The 26,111-nt window shown below is 36.8% G+C and overlaps 2 protein-coding genes across 3 annotated transcripts in view; one reads left to right on the top strand and one right to left on the bottom strand.

Moving 5' to 3' along the window:
• Positions 1-381: 381 nt before the first annotated feature.
• Positions 382-24,793, bottom strand: Slc25a32 (solute carrier family 25 member 32). Of its 2 annotated transcripts, none has more exons than XM_078016831.1 (7): positions 24,297-24,793; positions 18,529-18,679; positions 15,719-15,804; positions 14,486-14,646; positions 12,891-13,004; positions 12,418-12,563; positions 382-2,428 (listed from the first exon to the last, which is right to left on the bottom strand). In XM_078016831.1, the coding sequence occupies exons 1-7, from the start codon at positions 24,448-24,450 to the stop codon at positions 2,410-2,412; spliced, it is 831 nt and encodes a 276-aa protein (XP_077872957.1). In that variant the 5' UTR covers positions 24,451-24,793; the 3' UTR covers positions 382-2,409. The 2 variants fall into 2 exon arrangements, with proteins under 2 accessions (XP_077872957.1, XP_077872958.1); XM_078016832.1 differs by lacking the exon at positions 382-2,428 and adding an exon at positions 5,895-11,464.
• Positions 24,794-24,863: 70 nt separating this feature from the next.
• Dcaf13 (DDB1 and CUL4 associated factor 13) overlaps positions 24,864-26,111 on the top strand; it is a 35,817-nt gene continuing 34,569 nt past the window's right edge. Inside the window, exon 1 of the mRNA XM_005316277.5 lies at positions 24,864-25,046. Within this exon, the coding sequence (XP_005316334.1) occupies positions 24,977-25,046 (70 nt within the window). The 5' untranslated portion in view covers positions 24,864-24,976. The remainder of the gene's footprint in view (positions 25,047-26,111) is intronic.

The following is a 26,111-nucleotide window of genomic DNA, read 5'->3' as shown; positions in this document are numbered from 1 at the left end:
ATCATTCCTTTGGTTCATTTAAATGACATTTAAAAAACCATTTTATACATATATTTGAGTGAAAAACAAAGCAAAAAATGTTTACAGACCAAAGTGTGATTTCACACTTTTTTTAAACCTAGTACTATCCATTTTATTTCAATCAAAATGGTTTCAGGATTTTTTTAGTTGATTAGAATCCTTTCCTCCTATTCACATTCTCTGAACCTATAGTTGGAATGTCATTGTAGTCTTTAGTTTTTCCTATTCTGTTAGCATAGCCTTTTTAAAAAAAATCCAAATTACCAATTTTTGTACAAGCTGTAAATGTTTAAAATTGTTTTATATCTGTTAAATAAAACTTATTTGAAACAAATTTTCTTAAATTAATTTCCACTAAAATTGAAGTTTCCAATATTTTATTTCTGAAGAGTACAAATCTAATTTTGTATTTATTCATTTAACAACTTATGAATTTCAGTATGGTGCCATATCTTGAAGATAAAAGATATAAAGAGAAAAGGATGTCTAAGTGTTAGGAAATTATAAGAGAACTGTAGGAATTTCATTTTTATTCAACAGAGTAAAAAGACATGGACTCTGGCTTCCAGTTGCTTACCCTTTGGTAGAAAGGATTAGACATACACCAAAATAAAAGTGTTGAAAGGGATAGTGTAGGTCAAAGGAAGAAAGATCAGAAAGAATTCATGAAGGCTGGGTAGATGTAAGACTGATGAACTTAAGCAAATTATAGGCTTGAATTGGAATTATTAGTATGAACTAATAAAATACTTTAAGTAAAGCCAGAAAACAGTAAGGACATAATCTTTTAGCCTTGTACTGAAAGGCCTTGGAACAATGATCAGTCCAGTGACACTCAGATTGTGATCCCAATAATTTGCTACTAAAAGGATCTTTTAAAAATGGGTGATTTGGGGACAGGAAATGTATCTGAGCCTGGAACACTTTGCCATACTTGAAAATAAGGCAACTATGAAAGACAAGTCAAAAGGCTCTTAAAGAGCCAGCTGGAACTGTTTCCCATTGGCAAGGATGATGTGATTTGAGCATAAATAAAAATAATAACTACAGTGGTTTGAAACATATCAAGCATGTTTCAGTGCATGTATTCATAATATATTAAAATAAATTTTATTGGTCAACTTACAGGATACTAGCAAACTAGCTTGTTACTTTGAAAATTGGTAAATAGAACCAAACTTTGTTCTGCCAAGTTTTTATGAAATATAACTCTGTAACCAAATAGTTGATGAAGGGGAACTTCTCATTATAGAAATACATATACACATACACACAGTATTATGTATCTTATAGCAATATCCTACATTGCTATAACTAATAAAAGTAATAACATTACTTTTTTTTCAACCCTATGAATGAAGGAATCTAACAACATTCATCAATGACTGATAACATTCCCAAAACAGTTTAGCGCCTTCTAATAAACAGAATTATAACCTAATAAAATTACATGTCACCATCCAGGAAGTAGTTTTTCCAAGAAATCAAACCTGGATCTGCCTTTGTCTCCAGATCTAATCATTAGTTTGTAGGAAATACAGGAGATAAAAGAACATGTTCATTGACACCAAAGATACGATGAGAAAAATTCAGACTTGAAAGACAAGTTGGCTTTTTCAACAAATAAATTGCAAGAAAAAAAAAACATGTATTAAAAGAGACTTAAGATTATAACAACCAATTAAAATGTTTGCATTATTTGGACAAATTCAAGCAAACCATAAACACAAATCAAGAACAAAATTTCCTTGAGATAACTGACATTTGAACACTTCTAGATATTTAATGGTATTAAATAATTGTTACTGAGGTCCAATAATGGTTATTTTAAAATAATATTTGCTGGGGCTGGGGTTGTAGCTCAGTGGTAGAGCACTTGCCTAGCATGTGTGAGACCCTGAGTTCGATCCCCAACACACATGTAAAACTAAAACAAAATAAATGCATTGTATCCATCTATTAAAAAAAGTTTGCTGAAGAAAAATTGATATGATGCCTGAAATCAACTTCAAAATAATCTGAAAAGAGGAAGTAGGAGGGTCTAGATAAAATAATATTGAAGATAGTAGATATTAACCCCCCCCCCAAATGTGACAAAGAACAGGGATTAAAAACATTTTGGGTGAGAGAAAGAATATTAGTTAAGATTCTAGGGTAGGAAGTCATGTTTAGAGAACAACAGGTTGAGCTCAAAGCATGTATGTAGGAAAAGAGAGAGAGAAATTCTGGATAGGAGGTTGAGAAAATGCTGTGGAAGTCAATACCTGATTTGTCTGTAGAGCAGCAGAGTGCTATTGACAGAAGAACATAGCCATGCAGAGCGGTACACACATGTAATTTCAGCAACTTGGCAGGGTAAGGCAGGAGGATCGCAATTTGAGACCAGCTTCAGCATTTTAGCAAACCTCTGTCACAAAATAAAAAAATAAAAATAAAAAAGCACAGGGATATAGCTCAGCTGTAAAACACCCTTGAGTTCAATCCTCAGTACCAAATAAACAAAAATCAAAACAAATTTTGATAGCTCGGTGAAAAAAAAAAGAAAATTAGAGGTCCAAAGACTGAAGGCAGGCTAGATGATGAGGCTGTTGAGACAACAAAAAGTCAAACCCACAATCAAAAAGTGGGCAAAAGAAAGAAATGAGTAGGCATTACTCCAAAGAAGATACAAACACATGAAAAAACTCAACATCATTAGCCATTACAGAAATGTAAGTTAAAATCATAATGATTTAACCACTTTATACCCATTAGTAAGGCTATAATTTTAAAAAATGGAAAATGTTGGTAAGAGTGTGAGAAACTAGAACTCTTAATAACATTGCTGATGGGAATATAAAAAGATACAGACTAATGAGAAACAGTTTGGTGGTTCCTCAATGTTAAATGTAGAATTACCATATGACCCAGCATTTCTATCCCTAGATATATATCCAAAAGAACTGAAAATAGGTTTATAAACAAAAACTTGACCATGAATATTCATAGCCATATTATTCACAATAGTCAAAAGGTTCAAACAACCAAAATGCCCATTAACTGAAAAAAATGAATAAAAATATAGGGTATGAATACAATAGATATTATTTAGCCATAAAAAGGAATGAAGTACTGATATGTGAATGAATCTAAAAACATACTAAACAGAGGAAGCCAGACTCAAAACGCCATGTTATAGCAGACTGGTGTTTGCTGGGGGCTGTGGAAGGAAGAATGGGGAACAACTGTTCACTAAATACAGACTTTCCTTTAGAGATGTTGAAAATGTTCTGGAACTATATGGTGGTGATGATTGCATAACATTATGAAGCACTAAATGCAACTGAATTGTATAAATTGAAGAAAATGGCAAGCTTTTGGCACATACATTATACATGGGGTGGTCAGGGGTGGGAGAAGCTACTGGAATGGTATGGCTTTAAGAAATTGATGACCCTAGGAATAAAAGAGTGAACCTATTTGAGAGATGTCCAAAAGAGACTCAAAAGGAAACTGGATATAGGAAAATGGATCACAGGAGAACCAAGTATAATTTTTGTTAAGTTCTGTAAACAAGTCTGGATGGCACCTGGCATTTTGCCAGAGGGAATGGTTTGTGAAGTAACGCCAGCGAGCCATTAGGTGTGGAGATTCCTTATTGGTTGACTGCTGTATCAAGTTTATGTTAATTAAGATAAGCTGTGTGGAATGTATAAATATCCCTCCTGTCCTACAATAAAGGGCTCCTACTCCTGCTGTATCAATGTACACAAGTTGTTCGTGTGTCCCCCCCCCCCCCCCCCCCCCCGTTATTTTGCTGCAGCTGGACTGCGGCAACTTTGGATATTTCAATCTTGGACACTGGAAGAAAAAGAAATAGGTCCAATTTAGTGGCCAAATGGCTTTGAAGTTGCTGAGTCTGCATTACTAACAGGAAACTATCACAGATGCCCAATGTCAGTTGGAAATGAGTCCGGTGCTCAGAGGAAAGTTCAGGAATGGAGATAGATATGTGGAAGTTTTTAGCATAGAAGTGATAATTAAAGCCATGAGATCACATTGCAAAGAAAGAAACTGAAGATAGAGGCAAGTGCAGGACAAAGAAAACTTCAGAATAGGGAAGTTTAATGGTCAACCAACTACATCAATTACATAAAAAATAAATTTTGTAAAGTGAAAAACATCATAAGCAAAGTTGAAATACAAATAAAAGGTGAATACAGGTAACTGTTCACAATGTTTGAACCTTGTATCACCTCATTTGTAAGTAGCTCCTTAAAAATCATTAACTAAAGACTAAATCCCAAAAGAAAGTAGGCAAAGAACATAGTTCACAGACATATGAGAATGAACAGGTGGGAAATAAATCCCATAAAAATCCAGGAGATTGTCACCTCTTTGTCATTTCTGGGGGATTATTAATCTGAAGTATGTTGATACATAGTCTTCATGGTGATACAGGTTGCTGAACCTTTTGTCACCTACCACAAAAAAAGCTACACCACATGCAGACTTTATTGGATTTTAGAGGCAACATTATAACACCGAAGTGCTACTTCAACGCAACTAGAATCATCCCCATGGCTGCCAGTTTTGAATGAGAATCACAGCAAGAGAAGGCTCTAAAACAAATCCAGTCTTCTATAGAAATGGGACTACCACTTGGTACCTATGATCCAATGGAGTCAATGACCTAGGAGTTTTTATAGTTAATAGAGGTGGTAACTGATATCTTCAGGAAAAACCAAAGACACAACCTCTAGGATTTTGTAAGAAAATTATGGCCTCTTCTCTAAAGATAACTATTTTATACCACCCCCCCAAAAAAACACAAAAAAACAAAAAACAACAACCAGCAGCATCTTGCATGCTACTGAGCATTGGTAAACATCAGGTGACCATATGGCCTGAGTTTCCCATATTACCTGGGTGTTTTCTGACCCATTTGAAAGGTTGAGAATGCAGATGTGTAGTAGCAATCATAGGAAGGAAATGGCATATGAGACAGCTTGGGAAAGGTACCTTTAATACCAACTTTCCCATACTTCATGCCTATGGCCTCCTGGTGTGTTCAACAGTTGACTGATTAACAGAAAGTTCTGCATGTTACTATGACACAAGACCAAAGCAGATACTAAGCCCAAAGCTGTAGCACTATAGTCCCAGTAACAGGTGACCCTGAAGGAGTTAAGGAAAACTGACTGGGTACTTCACGCACTGGAGTGAAAAATGATCAAAGTATAGATCTATACTAATTCATGGACATTTACTGTTGCTTTAGCTGGATGGTTAGGGAACTAGAAGAACAAAAGAAAATGGTAACAGGAAATTTCTGACAAGATGTAGTGGATGGATCTCTGTGAGGATATTTGTGTCCCTTGTCAATAATGAATACCAAAGTGCAACCAATGCAAAGCACACTCTTAAGAATGAGGGATTGACAGACAGGGTGGCACATACCTATAATCCCAGGGGCTTGGGAGGCTAAGGCAGGAGGACTGAGAGTTCAGAGCCAGCCTCAGCAATGGTTAGGTGTTAAGCATCTCAGTGAGACCCTGTCTCTAAATAAAATACAAAATAGGGCTGGGGATGTGGCTCAGTGGCGAGTGCCCCTGAGTTCAATCCCAGTAGCTGCCCCCCCCCCAAAAAAAAGAATAAGGGATAAAATAATACAGTGGGTATGTCAGTTTTTTTCTCCACCCACTTCAGTGCTTTCAAAGACACTAGGTAATCTTATAAAGGTCCCGAAGTACTTACTATTCATAAAGTGGCATCAATTTCTATAGAAACAAGAGCCCATTATATGGCAGCTGATTGGAAAGTAAGAGTTTAGGATCTATACCTATGAAGCATTCAACTACAACCAGTAATAGAAAAACCCAACTGACACCAACTTTTAAATGAAGAAAATTTATTTTCAGGGATATATGTTGAAGGATAGATGGCGAGTTGATTCAGAATCCCATATATGTGACTTAGAACAAGGTTTCTGTCAATCTCTTACAGTTGCTTCATTGATGTTTCATGATCCTAAATTGGTTTCCAGGAGGTTGGAGAGTTATATGCATCCTCATTCAAGAAACAGCAAAAAGAAACATCTGTCAACATACTCAGGAAAAAGATATTTAAGTGTTACTTTGATTGAATTAAATAACTGCCACTTCCAAACTGGCCATTATCATTAGCAGAGATGGTACCTTCAGATTGGCCTTGCCAATTAGGGCTCACCTCTGGGGAGGTGAGGCCAGTTCCTTCTAAATCATAAAGCTGAGAATGGAGGGAAGAGGTAGGTTTTGAAAGAAATTCAGGCTACTTCTCCAAGAAAGAGAAATGGACACAGGGCAGTCAATAGCAGGAATTCATTACAGATATTTCCTATTTACTCTTTTAGAAAGAAGTTCAAAACTTTAACCCCAAACCACATATTTTCTGTATGCTACCTAACACATATGATTAAGAAAAATCATTTCACAGTATTTATTTACTTTAAAAAATATTTTTTAGTTGTCACTAGACCTTTATTTATATATGGTGCCGAGAATCAAAACCAGTGATTCACATATGCTAGGCAAGAGCTCTACCACTGAACCACAACCCCAGTCCCTATATTTATTTTAATAATCACTACAGAGAATTCGCTACAAAATTGGTAATAATAGAATTATTATTGTATTATTCAAAAGAAATCCTAATGACTTCTGAAATCAAACACACTTTAGCTGATATCCCTATTTTAGTGTGCTGTCTAAAAAACATGACACTGTAATTGTTGTCGGACCACAAAAACATGTATTGAAATGGAATGGCCATCTTTACAAAGCATGATACCCATTGCTTTGGGTATCTGATCATAGTTTCTGATGCACAGCTTCAAGTTGTTCATTTTTTGGCTTGTCTTTTAGTACTCTACAGTGATGTTCTGGTTTTTCCTTTGCCAGCCTCTCCCACCTCCATCTCTTCCTATACTCAGAATACTTTTTCATGATAAAGTTTACTTTTCCGAGGCTAGGGTTGTAGCTCAGTGGTAGCAACTTGCCTGGCACGTGAGAGGCACTGGTTTCGATCCTCAGCACCATAAATAAATAAGATAAAGGTATTGTGTCCATCTACAACCCCCAAAAAATTAAAAAAAAAAGTTTACTTTTCCTTTATCAGTTGAAATCCAAGAAGAGCCCACGGTGAAATACATCTTAACAGTTCACTTACTACCTTAGCTATTTGCAACCTGTCCTCAATTTCTATAAATCGAATCTGCTTAAAGTTACCAATAGCATCAATATTCAAACTACCAAAATATTTACATGGTTGATAACATACTGTTTGTTTCTCCTATCTGATTGGTCTTCCTATCACCCCTAGCCATGTCTCTGTACTAATTACTCGTACTTCTCTTTTATGGAATAAAACCCCAACAGGTTTAGTAAGGTTCAGAGTTAGCCACTGGCTGCGTGCGTGCGTGCGTGCGTGCGTGCGTGTGTGTGTGTGTGTGTGTTGCGCTAGAGATTGAATCCCAGGGCCTTATGCATGCAAGGCAAGCACTCTACTAACTGAGCTATATCCCGAGTCCACTGGCGTGCGTGTGTGTGTGTGTGTGTGTGTGTGTGTGTGTGTGTGTGTGTGTTGCGCTAGAGATTGAATCCCAGGGCCTTATGCATGCAAGGCAAGCACTCTACTAACTGAGCTATATCCCGAGTCCACTGGCCCAAGTCTTGCAGCTCACTTTTTTTTTTTTTTTTTAAAGAGAGAGTGAGAGAGGAGAGAGAGAGAGAGAATTTTTAATATTTATTTTTTAGTTCTCGGCAGACACAACATCTTTGTTGGTATGTGGTGCTGAGGATCGAACCCGGGCCGCACGCATGCCAGGCGAGCGCGCTACCGCTTGAGCCACATCCCCAGCCCCTGCAGCTCACTTTTTCATTTATTATACTGACAACTTACTGCTCAAGACAGGCCACCTCCACTTTCTGCTTGCTAAAATTTTCTTTAGATTTCCTTTATAATCTTCCATCAAGGCCCAGCTTAAATATTTTCCCTTTCATGAACCCTGTTCTAGTTCCCTCAAACTGTAAATCACCACCTCTGACTTGATCAACCATGTCTAAGGTTGATCTTTTTTTTTTTTTTTTTTAATTTGTTCTACTTAGTTGTACATGACAGAAGAATGCATTTCAATTCATCATACACAAATGGAGGGCAACATTTCAATTCTCTGGTTGTACACAGTATAGAAACACACCATTTGTGCAATCATACCTAGGGTAATGATGTCCATCTCATTCCACCATCTTTTCTATCCCCATAACTCCTCCCCACCCCCCACCCCTTCGCCCAATCCAAAGTTTCTCCATTCTTCCCATGTCTCCCCCACCCACCACAGATCAGCATCCACTAATCAGAGAAAATATTCGGCTTTTAGTTTTTTTGGGATTGACTTACTTCACTTAGCATAATATTCTCCAACTCCATCAATTTACCTGCAAATGCCATAATTTTATTCTCTTTTAATGCTGAGTAATATTCCATTGTGTGTGTATATATATATATACATATAATATATATTTATTACATATTCTTTATCCATTCATCTATTAATGGGCATCTAGGGTGCTTCCACAGTTTAACTATTGTGAATTCAGGTGCTATAAACATTGGTGTGGCTGTATCACTATAGTATGGTGATTTTAAGTCCTTTGGGTATAGATTGAGGAGTGGGATAACTGAATCAAATGGTACCACCAACTCTCGACTAGACACTTGTAACCTTCCTAACCAGTATCCCTCTTCTTGCCTGTCTCCTAATTGTTTCTCCACAGTCACCAGAATGATTTCTCAGACAATCTAAACTTCTTACCATGGCCTACAAGATCTGGTTTCTGTTAAAGTTTATTTGTCCAAGAACTGTTTTAAATACTTTTTTTGGATTAATTCAATTAATCCTGTCAATAATCCTATGGCTATGTATCAGATGCTGCTGATGACTCATCTAGATCCCTTTTACAGGGCTGGTGCATTTGTACACTAGTTGCTACAGGTGTTGGCTGCCAACAGCTTTCCACCCTTATTTGGAGGACTGCCCTTACTCTTCTTTCCCTTCCTTATCCATTTTCTTTATTCTGTTATAGAATTTTCCTAAGAGTACTCCTTCAGTCATTTGCCCAAGAATCCCCATCTCTGGCACTGCTAGAGGAACTGATCTGAGACTTAATTTCACAGATGAGAAACCAAAAGGCAGGTGAAATGATCTGCCTTAGGTCAAACAGAAAATTAGGAGGTTGAAACTTGAAGCTAGTCTGATTTACCAGCCTGCACTCTTTCCTGCAATGCTGTAATGGTACTTCTCCAACCTCCCCTCTCTCATTTATCCTCTAGTCAAGTTAAGTCTTGCCTGAGGGCCTTCGTAATTTCTATTCTGACTGCCTAGAATAGGTTGTCTCTATTTTCTTGTAGTTTGTTTCTCCACTTCTTTAAAAATGTCTCAAATATTACTTTCTCAAAAAGACCCTGCCTGACACAAACCATCCTAAGAAGCCAATACTATCCTCAATTCTGTTTTCATTTTATTTGCTTTCAACACCTGAAATTATACACAGATTTGTTTTTTGACACTTATACTAAAATGAAAATCCTGAAGGCAGGAATGTTTTCTAGCTGACTTACCACTACATCCCTGAAGCCTGGTAACTGGCACTCAGTAACAGGTAGTTGATAACTATTTGTTGTTGAATGAGTGAAGTAAGATCTCCTTTCTCAGACCTCTTATAGAAACTCTCTGTAGAAATTTCCTTGAATGTTCTTAATCCAGAACTGTAGTTATTTGATGCAAATTTTATTATGTAAGCTTATATGCTCTTGGAGGACAAGAATTATGATCTATTAATTTGGGGATACTCGGCAGGATTCAAATGACGGTACCTCTAAAACTCCAAATATCAACTACAGCTTATCTTTCCATATAGGTATTAATATTAGGATTTCATATGAATACAATATAATCCAAAATATGAAAAAAAATGTCATGCTTAATTTATAAAGAAAGCATTCCTATGCATGTTACAATATGGATTAAATACAATTAGGTACTCATCATTTCATCTTTATTTTAAAAACAATGCCATTTCCAAAATATAAAAAATAGACCTATTTTCAAAGAACCATTAAAATATGGCTTTGAAAACCATAATATTTTATTTACAACAAGTAGATGGTAGTGCAATAGCACACAATCATGTTTATGATAAATAAAGTGTCAGTATTATTCTGGCATCTTTTTGGGGTAGGCTTTTATACCCCAAAGAGAGTTAGAATGACCTCAACAAGTAAAGATCAATAATAGTCATTAATGTAATGTATACTTCAATATGAATTAGAGTGACCAATGTAGATTGATCATTTATTTGGGAACTGGATCCATAGATATGGAAATTAAAGTAGAAATTTAAAACTTCTCCTTTTTTTTTTTTGTTTATTAACAAACACATCCCAAATACTCCAGCATTGGTAAAGGGAATCTACTGAGCATTTCTCACAAGTGATTCATAGCCACACATGCTAAATAATGGCTGTCATAGCAGACGCTAGAAGTTTAGATTTTACAACTTTAAACTACATTAAGTATTTATGTCCCACACCAAGAACTAAGTCCAGGATTACCTTTTAAATTATATTAGAGACATGGGGGAAATAATGAGCAATGTAATGACAAAAAATGTTAGCTATTTCTCAGAAAATTACATAATTCCTCAAATTTCTACAGTTGGTGTGTTCCAAATGAATTAAAACTAAAGCATGTTTACAATGGACTTTTCTCTCTAAAATATCCCCACTTAAAAAGATCTGGATTTGGCTAACACCTTATTCAGTAAATTCTTAACACCTTATTCAGTAAATTGTTAAAGTTTAATTTACTCTTGAAACAAACAACATTCTTTTAAGAAGCTGTTTTCTTGCTTTTGCACAAGGTCAATTTAAAGTCAATCCAGGCAAACAAGATCAGAAAAAGCAGCATACTCCTCTAATCCATTTAGCAAATGTTGCAAATTAGTTTCTACTTGAATAATCAAACAGAGAAATGTCTGAAACTCTACAGTTGGTGTCAGTTTTAACATGTTGATGTCAGCCATGACAGGTAGAAGTAGCCAAGTCCCATATACATGAAGAAGCAGAAATAATTGTGAAGACTTAGCAGCTCTTCTAAAGATTAAAGACAAATTATGTTTATGAGCCATTTTGCTGTGTGGCATTCTTCTGAGTTTTATGTCTCAAACACAAAGGAGCTTGTTGCTGTCTTGGGCAAACATACTGAAATTACCTTTCTTTCTTTCTTTTTTAGCTTACTTTCTTGTCTCTAAGGCCAAGTAAAAAATGTGAGACATTTTCATATACCACAAAGGTAATACAGCAGGCTGGAGTCACTCTAATCAAATTGGGGGCAATTCCTTTGTAAAATCCACCGATGCCTTCTTTCCTTTAGAGGGAAAAATAGATATATGCTTAATTTCCTAAACAGCAAGCCATAAAATACAAATTTTAACTGAGATAGGACAGGGAGTAAATAGTCAAATCTTGTTCTGATTTAAGTAAAAATAGTTTGTAGCCATTTGTAGGGGCCTACATTCTTTTCATAAACTGACTAAGAAAGGGGTTGGGAACACCTCAAAACTGAATTGGAAAGTGCTTTAAATTAACCATCTTTGAAATGCTTTTACTTGTACGGATATGCACAGTTTTAACTGATCTACTGTAAGCATTAAAAATCCCATAGCTTATATAAATGCCCACAACAGTAAATATAACACATATAAAAATTTACTTCCTTGATGCCTCCAATATGGAATAAGGCCCAGGAACTTATCATTTAGGTTCTCATTTAGTATTTCTTGAATTGAACTCAATTTACCATTATAAATATTCTGCTCTGGCTTTTTAGAATTAAAGGTAGATAACAGTTTATTCTCATAATGAAAAGCAAACATCTCTTCCATACTGGGGCCTTCTAAAATGTATTAAACTAAGTTTTACACATTCAATGCCAAATATTTACAACACCTCAATTTTATTATTTTTTCATGTATCTCATTTTTTTTTTTCCTTGAGTTGAGGGTCTTGCTGTGTTGCTCAGGCCAACCTCTTAATTCACAATCCTCCTATCTCAGTCTCCCAAGTAGCTGTGTCACCACCCCCAGATCACATTTTATTTTTATATCCATCTTGTCAGACTATTTAGTCTAAGTTTACAAATGAAGAAATCAAGTCTCAGAGAATTAAGTCCATGCCTATACAACAGTAGTAGTTAATGGGAAAGCAGCAACCATTAGCCATATTTTTTACCACAGCAATTTGGCCTTTGTTATACAACATGTACAGAATAAAATAAGTAAGGCACTTCATCACAACAATTCTGATATTCTGCACACTCACCTCCATGTCTTTGCAATTACATCTGTTACACCACTATAAAACATGTGTTGATCCTGAAGACGGGCTCTCACAACTTGATATGGGTATGTTGCTGCTACAGCAAATATTTTGGATAGTGCAGCCACAGATATATATTCTACTGTGCTCTAAAATGCCAACACAAAACATTTACAGACAGGACTTCTTTAAAAATATAGAAATAAAAACTATAAAGGACAAAAATATTTAAATAAACCTTTAGATGAAAAATACTGTTTTTCCTCTTTAATGCAAACTCTATGTAATTATGTGGTTTCACTTTAAACATATGTGTATCATTAACTTAACATATAACTGAATATTTAAATACAAATTAAATTAGTTGAGTCAGTATTCATTATCACAGCAATACTACCAAAGTACGAATGACAAAATTTCCATCTCTTAAATGCCTATACAAGTAAATGAAATCATTTTTACAAGAATAATCTTACCAGTTGGGCTTCCGGTAACCTATTGATATGCTGGTTATATTTCAACTTTAGCAATTCATATGCCATAAACTGAAGGGCACCATGTGATGTTCCAAACAGCCCAGGAATAAATCCCTAAAAGGGAACAATTAAAAAAGAGCAAAAACTAAACAACTTTCAAAGAAAGATACATTTAAGTCAAATATATTCTCTCTCCTCTTAAGTGTAGTACTTTAAGCAAAATTTTATATAAGGTTAAAATACTATTCTTTTACTTTATTTATTAATTTAAGATTTGGATTTTTGCCCAGCCTAGTGGCATAGGCCTGTAATTCCAGTAAATTGGGAGGTTGGGATAGGAGGATTGCAAATTTGAGGCTAGTCTCAGGAACTCAGTGTGGCCCTAAGTAACTTAGCAAGATTCTGTCTGAAAAATAAACGGGTGGGGGGGGGGGCTTGGGATGTAGCTCAGTGGTAAAACCCCCTGGGTTCAATCCCCAATACTGTCTGCCCCTCCCCACCTGCCTCCAATATGGATTTTCATGTTAGTTCTTCTTTAAATAGTACATGTATAAACACAAAGACAATGCACACCATCAAGAACCAGATATGAACAGGCAGTTAGATTCTGGAAAAATGAAAAAGAAAAGGTAATGATAATTCAATTAAGTAAGTACAGATATTCTAAAAGAATAAGGCAAAAAAGTGATGGAGGAAACACAGAATTGATTTATTTCCAAAACTTTTGCTTATAAGTCAGTAGTCTATAACAACCACCTCATGTTATTGATTTTAAAAACTAGTACATGATTCTTAAAAAAAAAAAAAACCTAAAATTGAATAAATCTAATTTTGATTTTAAACTGTGGATGACTGAAAAATAAGTACTCTGGGAACTAGGTGTGGTGGCATATGCCTATAGCTTGAGATAATCAGGAGCTTGAGGCAGGAAAATCACAAGTTAAAGAACAGCCTGATATACAGTGAGACCCTGTCTAAAACTATAATTTTTAAAAAAGAGCTAGGTATGTAGGAGTAGGTAGCTTAGTGGCAGAGCACCAGCCTATCATGTATGAAGCCCTGTATTCAATCCCCAAAAGTGTGGGGGAAAAATTTATAGAAATAAGACACAGGTGGGAGTGGATGATAGAGAAGCATAAAATGGGGGAAAAGGAGTTATAAAATCAGAAAACAGATGTTAATGCCACTAGTAAGATATTTTGAAATTATAACAATAGGCAAGGGAGTTAGGTTTTTGTTATTTAAAAAATTCAAGTAAGGTTTGAAGTTTGCACAATTTACAGTAAAATAAGATGCTATCAAACTCACTTATCTCTTCTCCAGATATGTTATCCCAGCTTGGCTGTCTGACTTACTGAAAAGACACCTGACGAAGTTTTAGACAATTCTCAAACCCACCAGTGTCATGATGATAGAGAATAAATAGCTTAAAATACAATTTCAATATTATAAGTTACATTTGAGTTTTCATTCAATTGTATCTTGCCTAAGGGAGGCTTCTTTTTAGGACTGAATCCAGGTCATTCAGAAGAGAAACAACAGAGCCAAGAGAAACTGCAATTTTCAGTTATGAATATATATTGATGACTCATTACCTTATACAATCCACGCACACCTTCATACTTATATATTTTCACAAGTGCATCAAACATTCCTTTATATTGCCGCTGTGAGGAGTTAACAACACCTTCATACTGTAACATAAGGCGAGTTTTTGTTACCCATAATGGGTTTGTAATGCAGAGGGTCATGGCTCCTAAAATCAAATTTAAAGAAGATTACTCAGCATACAGGAGTTTTTCTACTTAATTCAAACTAAAATACAGTCCATTATGTAAAGGAGGAGGTTACCTAGAAGCTGTACCTGGAACGGCAAGATGTGGTCTTTTTAGGGTCAAATTGTAGACATAATTTTTGAGAGTTCTAAAAAAATTCCTCATGTGGGAGTGAGAGGTAAGTTAAGAGGGAGACAGAAATGAAAAACACTTCGGGATAGCAAAGATGCCTTGACTCCTAACCAATGTGTCCTGGTATAGAAAATAGATGGAAAGGAGACACAGATTTTAGGAGCAGAAGACAGTATAAACCAAAGGGGCTGAAGGTAAAAAGGAAACCAAGAACCCAGCAACTCAATAATCTGTGCATGTACACACATATGTCCAACTCTTTTATCACAATCTTTCCCAAACCCATTCAAAGTAGCTACTCCCCCTCAAAAACTGTGTGATGCAATAAGTCAAAACTCACATTCTTCACCGAAAATCACAACTTTTACAGAGAAAAAACTAACTAGGCAAGTTTCTAATCTTCTACATTTCTAAGGAGACCTTTATTAAACCAATATTTGTTGAGTCTTGTTATGACTCTGCTAGCAGCTAGTTCTTAAAAATGAGTGAAACAGTCCTTGCTTTAAAAAACAATCAGTAAACATTGAGAAACCAAGGTAGCAAGTTATCAAAGTAGGATTTATAAAGATTTAAAAATCACTTTGTTCTCTTCTCTAGATAGTACACAAATATAAGTTGATGAAATGAGGCTACTAAATTGAATACTTACAAAGTTGAACTTATACTTAAAAAAACATATACCAAATGATCTTAATCTATTAGGGATTCATAACTTTTTTCATTTTTCCACCCTTTGTGATAAGTACAATTTTTGAAATCCAGAGTGATCAATAAGGACAATCCTAAGAAATATTATATGATAACTAATTAATATACTTAGATAAATTTACTTAAATTCTGGTGTCCAAAGAAAAAAGACAAAAAATAAAAATAGAAAACAAGTTTGGAAGGTGATGTTTTATATTTCACACATTGCCTTACCAGCTTCAGCAGCTGAGATGAGGTATTCTGTTGCCTCTAACCGTTCAGCTCTTCCTTCTGTTTTATATGATTTGATGGCATTGTAACTGAAAGAATTAAACATGAGCAGTTTAATTAAAATAGATGTCTTAAAACAGTAAAATCTGTTTTAAAGAATATGTAACTTAATGGCACTATCCCCAAAGTAAAAGTCAATGAAAAATACAACCACAAAATGAGATCTTATTTTAAAAAAATGGACATGACAGAAATGGTTTACTATAGGATGACACCACCTCTCCCCAACAAATATATATGGCTGGCAATACATATGTAAAATATTTTAATCACATATTCAGCAGTTAATTTAAAAGAACAAGAAAATGGGGAGTATGGAAAGATGTAACTGTGATGCAGAGACTGGGAAGAAAAGGCAAAGGAGAGTCCAATTTGTGCTTAACAAATATGTGTGCTAAGCATCTATGTTTAGGAATTTCCTTTGCTTTCTGACAGATAAACATCAAATATAGATCTTTCTTAATAGATTAACAAGAATCATAAGTGGCATACAAATAAATATAGTAAAAGACATAATAAAATGATAAAATAAGAAAAGACACAGCAAAATAAGAGATCCAGAAACTATGAGATCACAGAAGGCTTTATGTTGGAGGTGGCACTGAGCTGTGTATTGAGATGGGCACAGTTCCAATAAGGAAAGAGATGAGCATGGGGAAAAGTGACAGTAATAATAAAGTAGATGGTAAGATAGTAAAAACTGAACCTCAATCGAGTAATAGAAATTTGGGTTTTATCTGGCAGAAAACAGTCACTAAACATTTCATTGCAGGGGAGTCAAATCAGGCCTGTTTTTTCTAAACACAAATTTTACTTTCCTCTGAGAAGGATTCAGTTGAATCAATATTTTCAGGTTTTCCCAACACAATTCTAACATGAAACAAACTTTTATTATAAGCAATTCTCATCACATAAAGCTAACTCATATGGCTTGTTCTTAGAAACTCTCTTGGACAATATACAGAAATCAAATTCATAAAGTATTCTTTCCGGGCATGGTGGCACAATACCTGTAATCCCAGATACTTGGGAGGCTCAGGCAAGAGGATCACAAATTCAGAGCCAGCCTGGGAAACTTAGAGAGATCCTGTCTCAAAATAAAAACTTAAAAAGGCTAGGGATGTAGGTCAGTGGCAGAGCACCCAGGCTCAATCCCCAGTATTATAAAATAAAAACAAGCCCAAACATATATGTGTGCATATATCCGTACAGTTTACCTGAATATGTCTTTGGGGTGAAAATACGAAAAACTTTTAAACAAAACAAAGGCTGAATTTTAGTTTGTTTTCACTTTAAAAATTTATTTTAAGATTGGTTTGGATACTGCCATTAACTTATGAGATTAAGTACAATATATAACACAAAGGAGAAAAAGGGAAAGACACAAGTGTTGATGTTTTCCTAAAAATGTCCTCTGTTAAAAGAAAGAAAAGCTTTCTCATTCGTGGATTCAGTCTCAAATATCAGAGGCAAGCTCTCAGCAACATGTGCTTCTCCACAGCAGTGCCATGTTGCTGCCTCCTTCTTATACACTCAACAAGATGAATATGCCTGCCATAGGCTCTTTCTGTGGTTTCTTCAGAAGGCATGCAATAGAAGTTATTTCTAATAGTGATGCTATCTGACTGGTGAAGGAGTAAGAAAATGAAAATGAACATGCTGGGAAGATGGAGCAGGTCATATAAGAGTATAAAGTGATATGCTTCAAAACCTTTTAGCTCTTACTTTCTTTTCTCAATCAGGCTCTTAAGTTATATGTTTTTAAGGACTCCAAATCTGCCTTTTCTTGTCTTTCCAAGTTCATTATGAATCAAAATGCATTTCTGGGTTTCTTTCTTTCTTTGATACTTTAGTGAGGTAAAGTACCCAGGGTGCTTTACCCCATTTTTTTTCTTAGACAGAGTCTTGCTAAATTGCTGAGATTGGTCTCAAACTTGCCATCCTCTTTCCTCAGCCTCCAGAGTCATTGGGATTATAGATATGAGCTACCACACCCAGCAAATCAAATACATTTCTGTAAGTCATCTCAAATATTTCAAGAATCTGTCTGAGCATAAATAAGCAATGATCTCAGGATACTTTTTAGTATTTATAAAATATTCTATTTTAGTATTTATAAAATTTTTTAATCTTGTATAAGTGGAGGGAAAAAAAGTTATCTTCTTTTATAAAAAATAAATACCAAAGAGAACTGAAATTCATGATTCATTTTAGACAAGAGTTCCAGGTTCCTCCAATCTCTGCAATACTTTGCAAAACTACTAATAAATAACAAGTAGGTATATTCAACTTTTTCTAGTCTATTTTGGCTGTTAGAAATGCTCAAGAGTCCTGATATGGCCCAAACACCTCAGAAATTCTGAGGGTGTCTTAAAACTTCATTTTGAATTGTCCAAATTAGATGTTTTTCAAATGGCCTTAACTAAGATAAAAAGTTCTCTTCTAATCTGTGAGTATTCTGCTTATAAAAGAAATCAGTTAAACATCTTGCCCTCCTGAATTCATAAAAATGGCTTCTGTAAGGGTTTCCCATTTCATTTCTTCATCCTTTCCTTTACAAACTCTCTTCTAGACCAAATGCTTCTGATTATAATAGCTGAAAGCAAAGGAAACTAATAAGCCATTTGCTCTCTAATCCTTCTAATTTCCAGAACTGACTCAATGACTCATCTTTCTTCATTAACCAGTATAAAAGCCACCAAAACAAAAATTCCTTTTTATTTAATACTGTGAAATCTCCCAGATCTACTCACAAGAAAAAGTAGAGTCCCCAGGATAAACCTGCACCCCAAACATTTGGAGTTACTCCTTGATAAAGTCCCCGAAGTCCATCAAGTTTCCAAATGGTAGTCAAGCAATGTAAAATTCCTTTATATTTTGGTCTCAGTTCCAATCCATCACTCACTGCATTAAAGGATACACAAAAATTCTAGTTCAGAATCACATATAAACATAGATTCATAAATTAGCTATATAAAGAAAAAATTCAGAAGAAAACCCCTTATTAGGAAGGAAAAAAGTATTTCCTAGGATGTTCTATACTTTAAAATTAAGGTTAATAAATTTATCAAAGTATTTATTGAGCACATACTAAGCACCCAAGTAATATTTTAGGAAGCATCAGATTGGCTATTAAATAATCTTCCTGAGTCACTGGGATTACAGGCATGTTGCCCGAACACCTACCTGTAGTTTTTTATACTGCTTTTTCCCTACTCAAAGAGAATATAGAAACATTCCCCCTTGCTTTTAAGTAGATTCCAAAAATAAGACTTTAAAAAAATGTGATAGTTTTCCATTTCACAGACATTCTATCATTTAAACTATCATTCCCCAATTTTACATGTTAATTTTCTTTTTCTATTACAAAAAGTTCTCTAAAGAATATCTTGTATAACAGTTTGTATGGATTCTTCTTTTTTTTTTTTTTGTACTAAGGATTGAACTCAGGGGCATTTGACCACTGAGCCACATCCCCAGCCCTATTTTGTATTTTATTTAGAGACAGGGTCTCATTGAGTTGCCTAGCACTCACTTTTTGCTGAGGCTGGCTTTGAACTCTCAATCCTCCTGCCTCAGCCTCCCGAGCTGCTGAGATTACAGGTGTGTGCCACTGCACCTGGCTTGTACGATTCTTATTTCTTTAAAATTAACTATTAGAAGGGGAATTGATATGGCCAGGCGTGGGTATAATCCCAGGATACCTGTAATCCCAGCAATTTAGGAGGCCGAGTCAGGAGGATCCCAAGTTCAAGGCCAGTCTCAAAATAAAAAATAAAAAGGGCTATGATTGTAACTCATGGTAGAGCACCCCTGAGTTCAACCCAAATACACAAAAAGGGGAAGGGGGAAATGATATAAGTTATAAATACATATTGAAATTGCCCTCCAAAGAGTTTACAGTTTATTAGCCACAAATAAGCATGCCCAGTTCAATGTACCCTTGCTTCTACTTTACTGTGTGTAATAAGCATGACAAAGAACAACCACTAGACTTGTGTTTCAGTGTAAGTATACACTGAATATATACTATTGGATAGCAATGGTAAAATTTATTTACTACTAAGAGTTGTGGTCAAAGAGTGCAAAATGTTGGCTGGAGATATAGCTCAGGAAAGAGGCTGCCTAGAAGCCACTTTGGACCCCACTGGGGAACAAAACTAACTAAATTATACTGTTAAATTGTGTGTATATACAAGTAAGTAACAACTAATTCCACTATTATGTATAATTACAATGCACCAATAAAAAAAAAAAAACAACAATTGGGCTGGGGATGTGGCTCAAGCAGTGGCGTGCTCGCCTGGCATGCGTGCGGCCCGGGTTCGATGATCAGCACCACATACAAACAAAGATGTTGTGTCCGCAGGGAACTAAAAAAAATAAATAAATATTAAAAATCCTCTCTCTCTTTCTCTTTAAAAAAAAAAATTAAAAGAAACCTCACTCATTATCTCCCTGTCTCCATCTTCAATATCTCCCTTCCTTTTTTTAAACCATCAGAATTTAAACAGGCTTAAATCTCTCTTGAGTTGCCTCGTATTTGATCTCACTGCCTCCGTATCAGTTAAGCTGCTACAAATGAGAAAACAACAATCCAACTTTCTCACCTCCATAGCAATCTAGTCTGGGCTTTACCTATTACTTCAAGGGCTCTAGTTAAGGACCTCCAAGTGCACTTTGGGAGTCCTCTCTTCCTTAAGAACTCCTTAGTGGCAGCTGATATTGTTTATCTTCTAAAACACCTCTTTGTGTTGGCTTGCCTCATCCCACATCCTCCTGATTTTCCTCTTCTTTGCCACTAAATTTTCCTGGCCTCCTTTTCCTCTGCCCATCCTTAAATGTTAGTTTTTATAGGCGCTCTTTCTACTCTCAACTAAGTAAATTCACTGCTATCCCTGTGTTCCACTTTCTTGATCACTATCCTGATCTCTTTCCTAACATCCAGCCCTAGATACTGTTTTTACATGGCTTAACTTTCTGGAATTACTTTTTTACTTTCGTTTCTAGCATTTATATTTTCCCTTCCACTATACCAAACTATGCACTCAGAGCTTCAGACTAATAACACATGTTATTGAATCAGACTTCCTAGGATTGAATCCTAATTGTTAACAATTATTGTGTGACCCTGAGTAAGTCATGTGATTACTCTTGTATCTGAGCTTTCTCATTCATAATATGAGGGGTGAAAACCCCAAAATAAACTCTAAATGAGTTAACACCAATTAAATGAGTCAGTATTAATGAGTTAATATATGGACATTGGAGCTAGGGATATAGCTCAGTTGTACATGCTTGCCTAGCATGTGCAAAGCCCTGGATTCAAGTCCTAGCACTGTTAACAGACACCCCAAACTTTTTTTTTTGGGTACCGCAGATTGAACCCAGTGGTGCTTAACCAATGAGCCATAACCCCAGCCTTTTTTTTTTTTTTTTGTATTTTATTTACAGACAGGGTCTCACTGAGTTGCTTAATGCCTCACTTTTGCTGAGGCTGGCTTTAAACTCCTGATCCTCCTGCCTCAGCCTCCCAAACCACTGGGATTACAAGCCAAACAAACATTTAAAGCACCTGGAAACATGTCTAGAAAACTGCAAGTACTAAAAATATTAGTTTATTTATGCCACTGGTTCTTTCAATACCACAAAACTTTGCCATGTGCTAGTCTTATTACTGTACACTATGGTTTCTTGATTAGTATTACAGATTTAGTTATATTCTCCTTTCTTCCTACTTTCCCCTAAAAAACCTCACAAATCTTTACAAATGGGGTTATTTTAGGAAATTACTATTTTTACACATTCTTATTTGCTGGGGTTCCTGCCATTTTTGAAACCTTAAAAATTATTTCATGAAGTTAGAACAGATCTCAAAGATCACCTAACCCAATCCTTACACCCAACACAAAAATATCTTCTAACCTCTGTCTGAACCACTTCTAGTCATCACCAGTTTTATTTCATAACACCATAATGTTGTCAGGCCAAAATCTGCTTCCCTATAATTTCCACTCAACTTATGTCTGACCTTAGGATCAACCCAAGAGGCAGCTCTCTCCCCCATGGAAGTTCTCTATCTTAAAGATTTTCCCCATTCCAAGCTAACCTAGTTTCTTCAGTTTTCTCACATGAAATGATTTCCAATCTTTCTGACTTTGGATATCTTGAAATTTCAATTCACATTCAGAACTCATAAAAAAATTCCAGGTTTGGTTTAGTAGTACATACATTCAGGACTAAAGTCCCATCATCAAATATTAACTTTATTTTATTTTATTTTTTCAGACATTAATTTTATTAAATGGTTTTAGTTATACGAAAGAATAAAAACCATGGGTTAGAGCATTGATTCTGATGACCAGATGCTGTAGCTCCATTACTCATCTAAATTTTCCTCTTTTCTATTATATCAAAGCCACTCTGTGGGCTTTATTATTCCTCTCAATACCCTATATGTAATAACCAAAACCCTACTAGTTTTCCACTACTCTCCCACTTCATCAAGATTACCATCTTCTCAAGATACCAAGAATTTTCTTCTCTCAGGTATAGTCTGCTTCACAGCATTGTCTTAAATTCATCAACCAACAATACTATTTCTCAAATGATCATCACAATTGCCACCTTTTCTGCTCCTAAACAAAGTTGCTGAAAAAAGACATCAAGTTATACAGGCCCACACCTGCAGCCAAGCCCAAATTCTTTTATTCACGTTCAAGCCACTGTATACTGGGATTCATAAAGTAGTTAAGTGCCAGAGGGTTCCATAGTTGGACTCCATGGGTTCAAATTCCAGATCCTTTACATTCTGTGACGTGGGCAAGTTAAGTCAATTTCAGTTATCCTCCACCTGTATAAGAGGATAATAAACTCACAGGATAGGGAACAAGAATGTATCTAAAGCTCAGGTAGGCATGGTGGCACACATGCCTATAATCCCAGTGGTTTGCCAGATTGAGGCAGGAAGATCTGAGATCCTGTCTCTAAATAAAATACAAAATAGGGTTGGGGATGTGGCTCAGCAGTTAAGTGCCCCCAAGTTCCTCCAATTCCCAGTACCAAAACAAACCAACCAACAAAGAATGTTTCTAAAGCTCTTAATTCATTGCCTTTCTTCTAGGAAATGCTCCTAGCAAATGCTCAATGAAGATTAGCTATTAATAATAATCGTAATTATCTGTATAAGCATCAGAAACTCCATGAAATTATCCATTTGTAGTGTCTTTTCTAAAGGTAACACTCCATAATTTTCACCGGTTTTCCTTCATCAAATTGCTTAGCGTCTTCTTTCTGCCAAAGTATTAATTCTCCTATGGAGAACCTCAAGATCCAGTCTTGCATGGAACCTTTACAGATGCATATGGCCATCAGCAATTATGATTTTTCTTATAGCCTATCTGTATTCCTATGTTGTATTTTGATTTATTCTACTATGCCCTTGATTTTTGTTGTCTATAATTATCTAACATTACTAAGTCTGAAGTCTTACAATTAGATACTAAGTTCCCTGAAGTCAAGAACTTTATAAAACACTTTTGTAATTAAGAGATACATAAGAAGTAAAGTAAATAAAATACCTAGTATTACTGTAAGATAAATCAAAATTGCAAATCGAATGCTCAGGGCAGGATTTAACTTGTATTAATAACTGAAATAAAAGAAAACAGGTTCCAAATGAAGTTACCAAAGTTTATTTTGAAACTATCTTTTACAGAATTTAGTGTTGAGTTTAACTTCTAAACTGCTAATAATTCAAGAGCAACTCCATTTTGAAAATCAGCACCTACCCTGCCAGGCATGATCTTCCTGTTAGGCCCACCCTCAATGACTACCCAAACCACAGCAAAGGGGCCAAATAACAATCACAGGACCACACGTTATTTTTTAACTACTCCATTGTACCTGACTATAATAGTTTAGAAGTTTTTTTCAGCAGGCTGCTGCGCCTTGCACAGGGCAGCCTGGCAGATATTCTTTGCTTGAACTCAGAGATGTGTGTCCAGGATATTTGCGCCAGTTATCCTAATACATATTCACTTAAACAAAAGAATATCTAGATCTGGCTATTTTTTCGTTCAAAGGACACTGTAACACACTGTACACATCAAAAATCAAAGAAACTTTGAAGATAATTCTATCCCAAACTCTACCCCAAGCACCTGGTACTTTCCGTTCTGCTTCCAAACATGTGGCTGACCTATGATTTCGAAGTACCTCCTAGAGTGAATGATTCGCCATGTGACAGCCAAGTCCTAAACTGTCACAAGCCCATTTCCTCACCCCCACACACACTTTGCCCACATTCCCCATCCCTTTCCTCGGGGAGCGGGAAAGAGAGGCCAGGCCCTGCTTTCTCAAATCCAGTTCCAGATGAGGCATCGTAAAAAGCATCTTCTTCAAAGCTCTCCTCCTCGCAGTACAGAAGAAACAAGGGAGAGGTCACGGCCCCTTTTTGAGTTTCCACCACTCAGCTCGTGCTTGCAGCGAGAAGGACCCCGGTGTCTAGGCGGGCTCTTACCGGCGAAGCGGATCTTCACGAGGTCGAGCGGGTGCAGCGCGAGGTTAGACAAGACCCCGCCACTCACACCAGCTACCAGGTTCTCATACCGGACGTGGCGGAATACCGTGCTCCACGCCGACGACCCGGACGCCGACTGGCCCTGACCGTTCATAGGCTCGGGGCCCGACGAAATCACGGCGCCCAGGGCCGCGGAGGTGGAACGAGATGCAGTGGCCGCCACTGTGGCGACGGTCGCCGCCCAGGAGCAGGAACCGTAGGGCACGAGCCCACTTCCGGGACTGGCGAAAAAGCTCCGACCGCCGGGTAGCGGAACCGAGCCTGGAGACCTTAGTGCGGAGGGGCGTGAGGGGGCACGGCCACACGTCAAGCCGGTGGAGGGCGTGACGGAGGCGGGTTGCACGCCTCCACCTAGTGCCCGCCCTACCTCCCCGGCTGAAGCAGCATGCTTGAGCCAAAGGACGTGGACGAAAACAACAGCTCAAGAACCGCCCCTTGCCAACCTTTGCGGGCACTACTACGGAGCGCCGTGGGATCCAGCTGAGCCCCGCTGGCTGACTCGAGGTGGTATCACGTGACAGGAAGTAGTCTGCGAGAGGCGGAAGTGGAGTGTGCGGGAGGAGGCGGAGATACTGACCGGACTGAGAGGCTCGTGGAGTCCGGGAGGTAGAGCCGCCAAGATGAAAGTGAAGATGCTGAGCCGGAATCCGGACAACTACGTACGCGAAACCAAGTTGGATTTACAGAGAGGTGAGGGAAGGTGATTGGGAGGGGCGTCTTCTGCCAGGCTTAGGTTCGGCCTCCACTTCCTTGAAGTAAACGAGTGGGGAGACCAGCACTTCGGTCTGGTTGTTTTCCCAGTTTTCTTTGGCCCAGGGGAACTTTGGATAGTGTTGTTGCGGAACTGGGTAGCGGGTATGTTTTTTAAAGTCCTTTTTTTCACCCCCTAAGAATTTTTAGCGGTAACTGGGAGTTAGCAATAGGGGGAAATGCTTCCGCCTCCGCAGGTTTCTGTTGTTGAAAAGTGGAACTTGAATGAGCCACACTCGTGTATTGAAGGATTTAAGGATTAAACAGGCTTCTTTAAAACTTTCCAGCTTCTGTAGTCATTTTATTTCCACTTAAAATTACTTCTGCTTATGGAAAGAAACAGATGGGTTTTAAAGCTATCAGTTTTCGCTACATCCCTGTGAAAAGTTTAAGGGCAGAAAGGGTAAAGTGAAATTAGTAAGTTTTATTTATAATTAACGACCTGTTCGCTCATTAACATGTCGACCGCTTATGAACTGTGATTTTGTTTATGAAACCTAAATGACAAGAGACCAAGCTTGTGTGGACAGACCATTGTAAGTGAAGAGAATAATACCTGCAAAGGCTAGGGCTGTGCCTTCTTTCTCAGGCATAGAAGGAAGGGCCAGGTCTTTGGAGTTCGAATGAGGGATAAGCGATTAAAAATGAGGCTGGAACAATATTTCACTTATGATTAATAGAGATTTGCCAACATATTTATGAGCATTGCTAAGATGTAAGTGTAAGGGTAAGTAACAAGACAGGGATGTTCCCTAAAATGCAAATTAGATTTGTCCTTCAGACTTGACATCGTCCACAGTCATTGAACCTCTGGTCCCTACTTCATCTCCAGTTTCACCAATCACTACTTTCCCCACTAGTAGCTTATATTCATCCTTGCCAACATGAGTGCATTTCAGGCATTCTCTTTCAGATTTCCTGTGACACACACCTTTCCCAGTTAAGCTGCTCTGTCTGGGAAGCTTTCTTTGAACAATAATTTTGCATATTTATTCCCTGCACGGA

Source organism: Ictidomys tridecemlineatus, chromosome 7, assembly GCF_052094955.1.
Source record: "Ictidomys tridecemlineatus isolate mIctTri1 chromosome 7, mIctTri1.hap1, whole genome shotgun sequence".
Taxonomy (NCBI): domain Eukaryota; kingdom Metazoa; phylum Chordata; class Mammalia; order Rodentia; family Sciuridae; genus Ictidomys; species Ictidomys tridecemlineatus.
The sequence above is the reverse complement of the archived record's forward strand: the minus strand, read 5'-3'. Positions and strand labels throughout refer to the sequence as shown.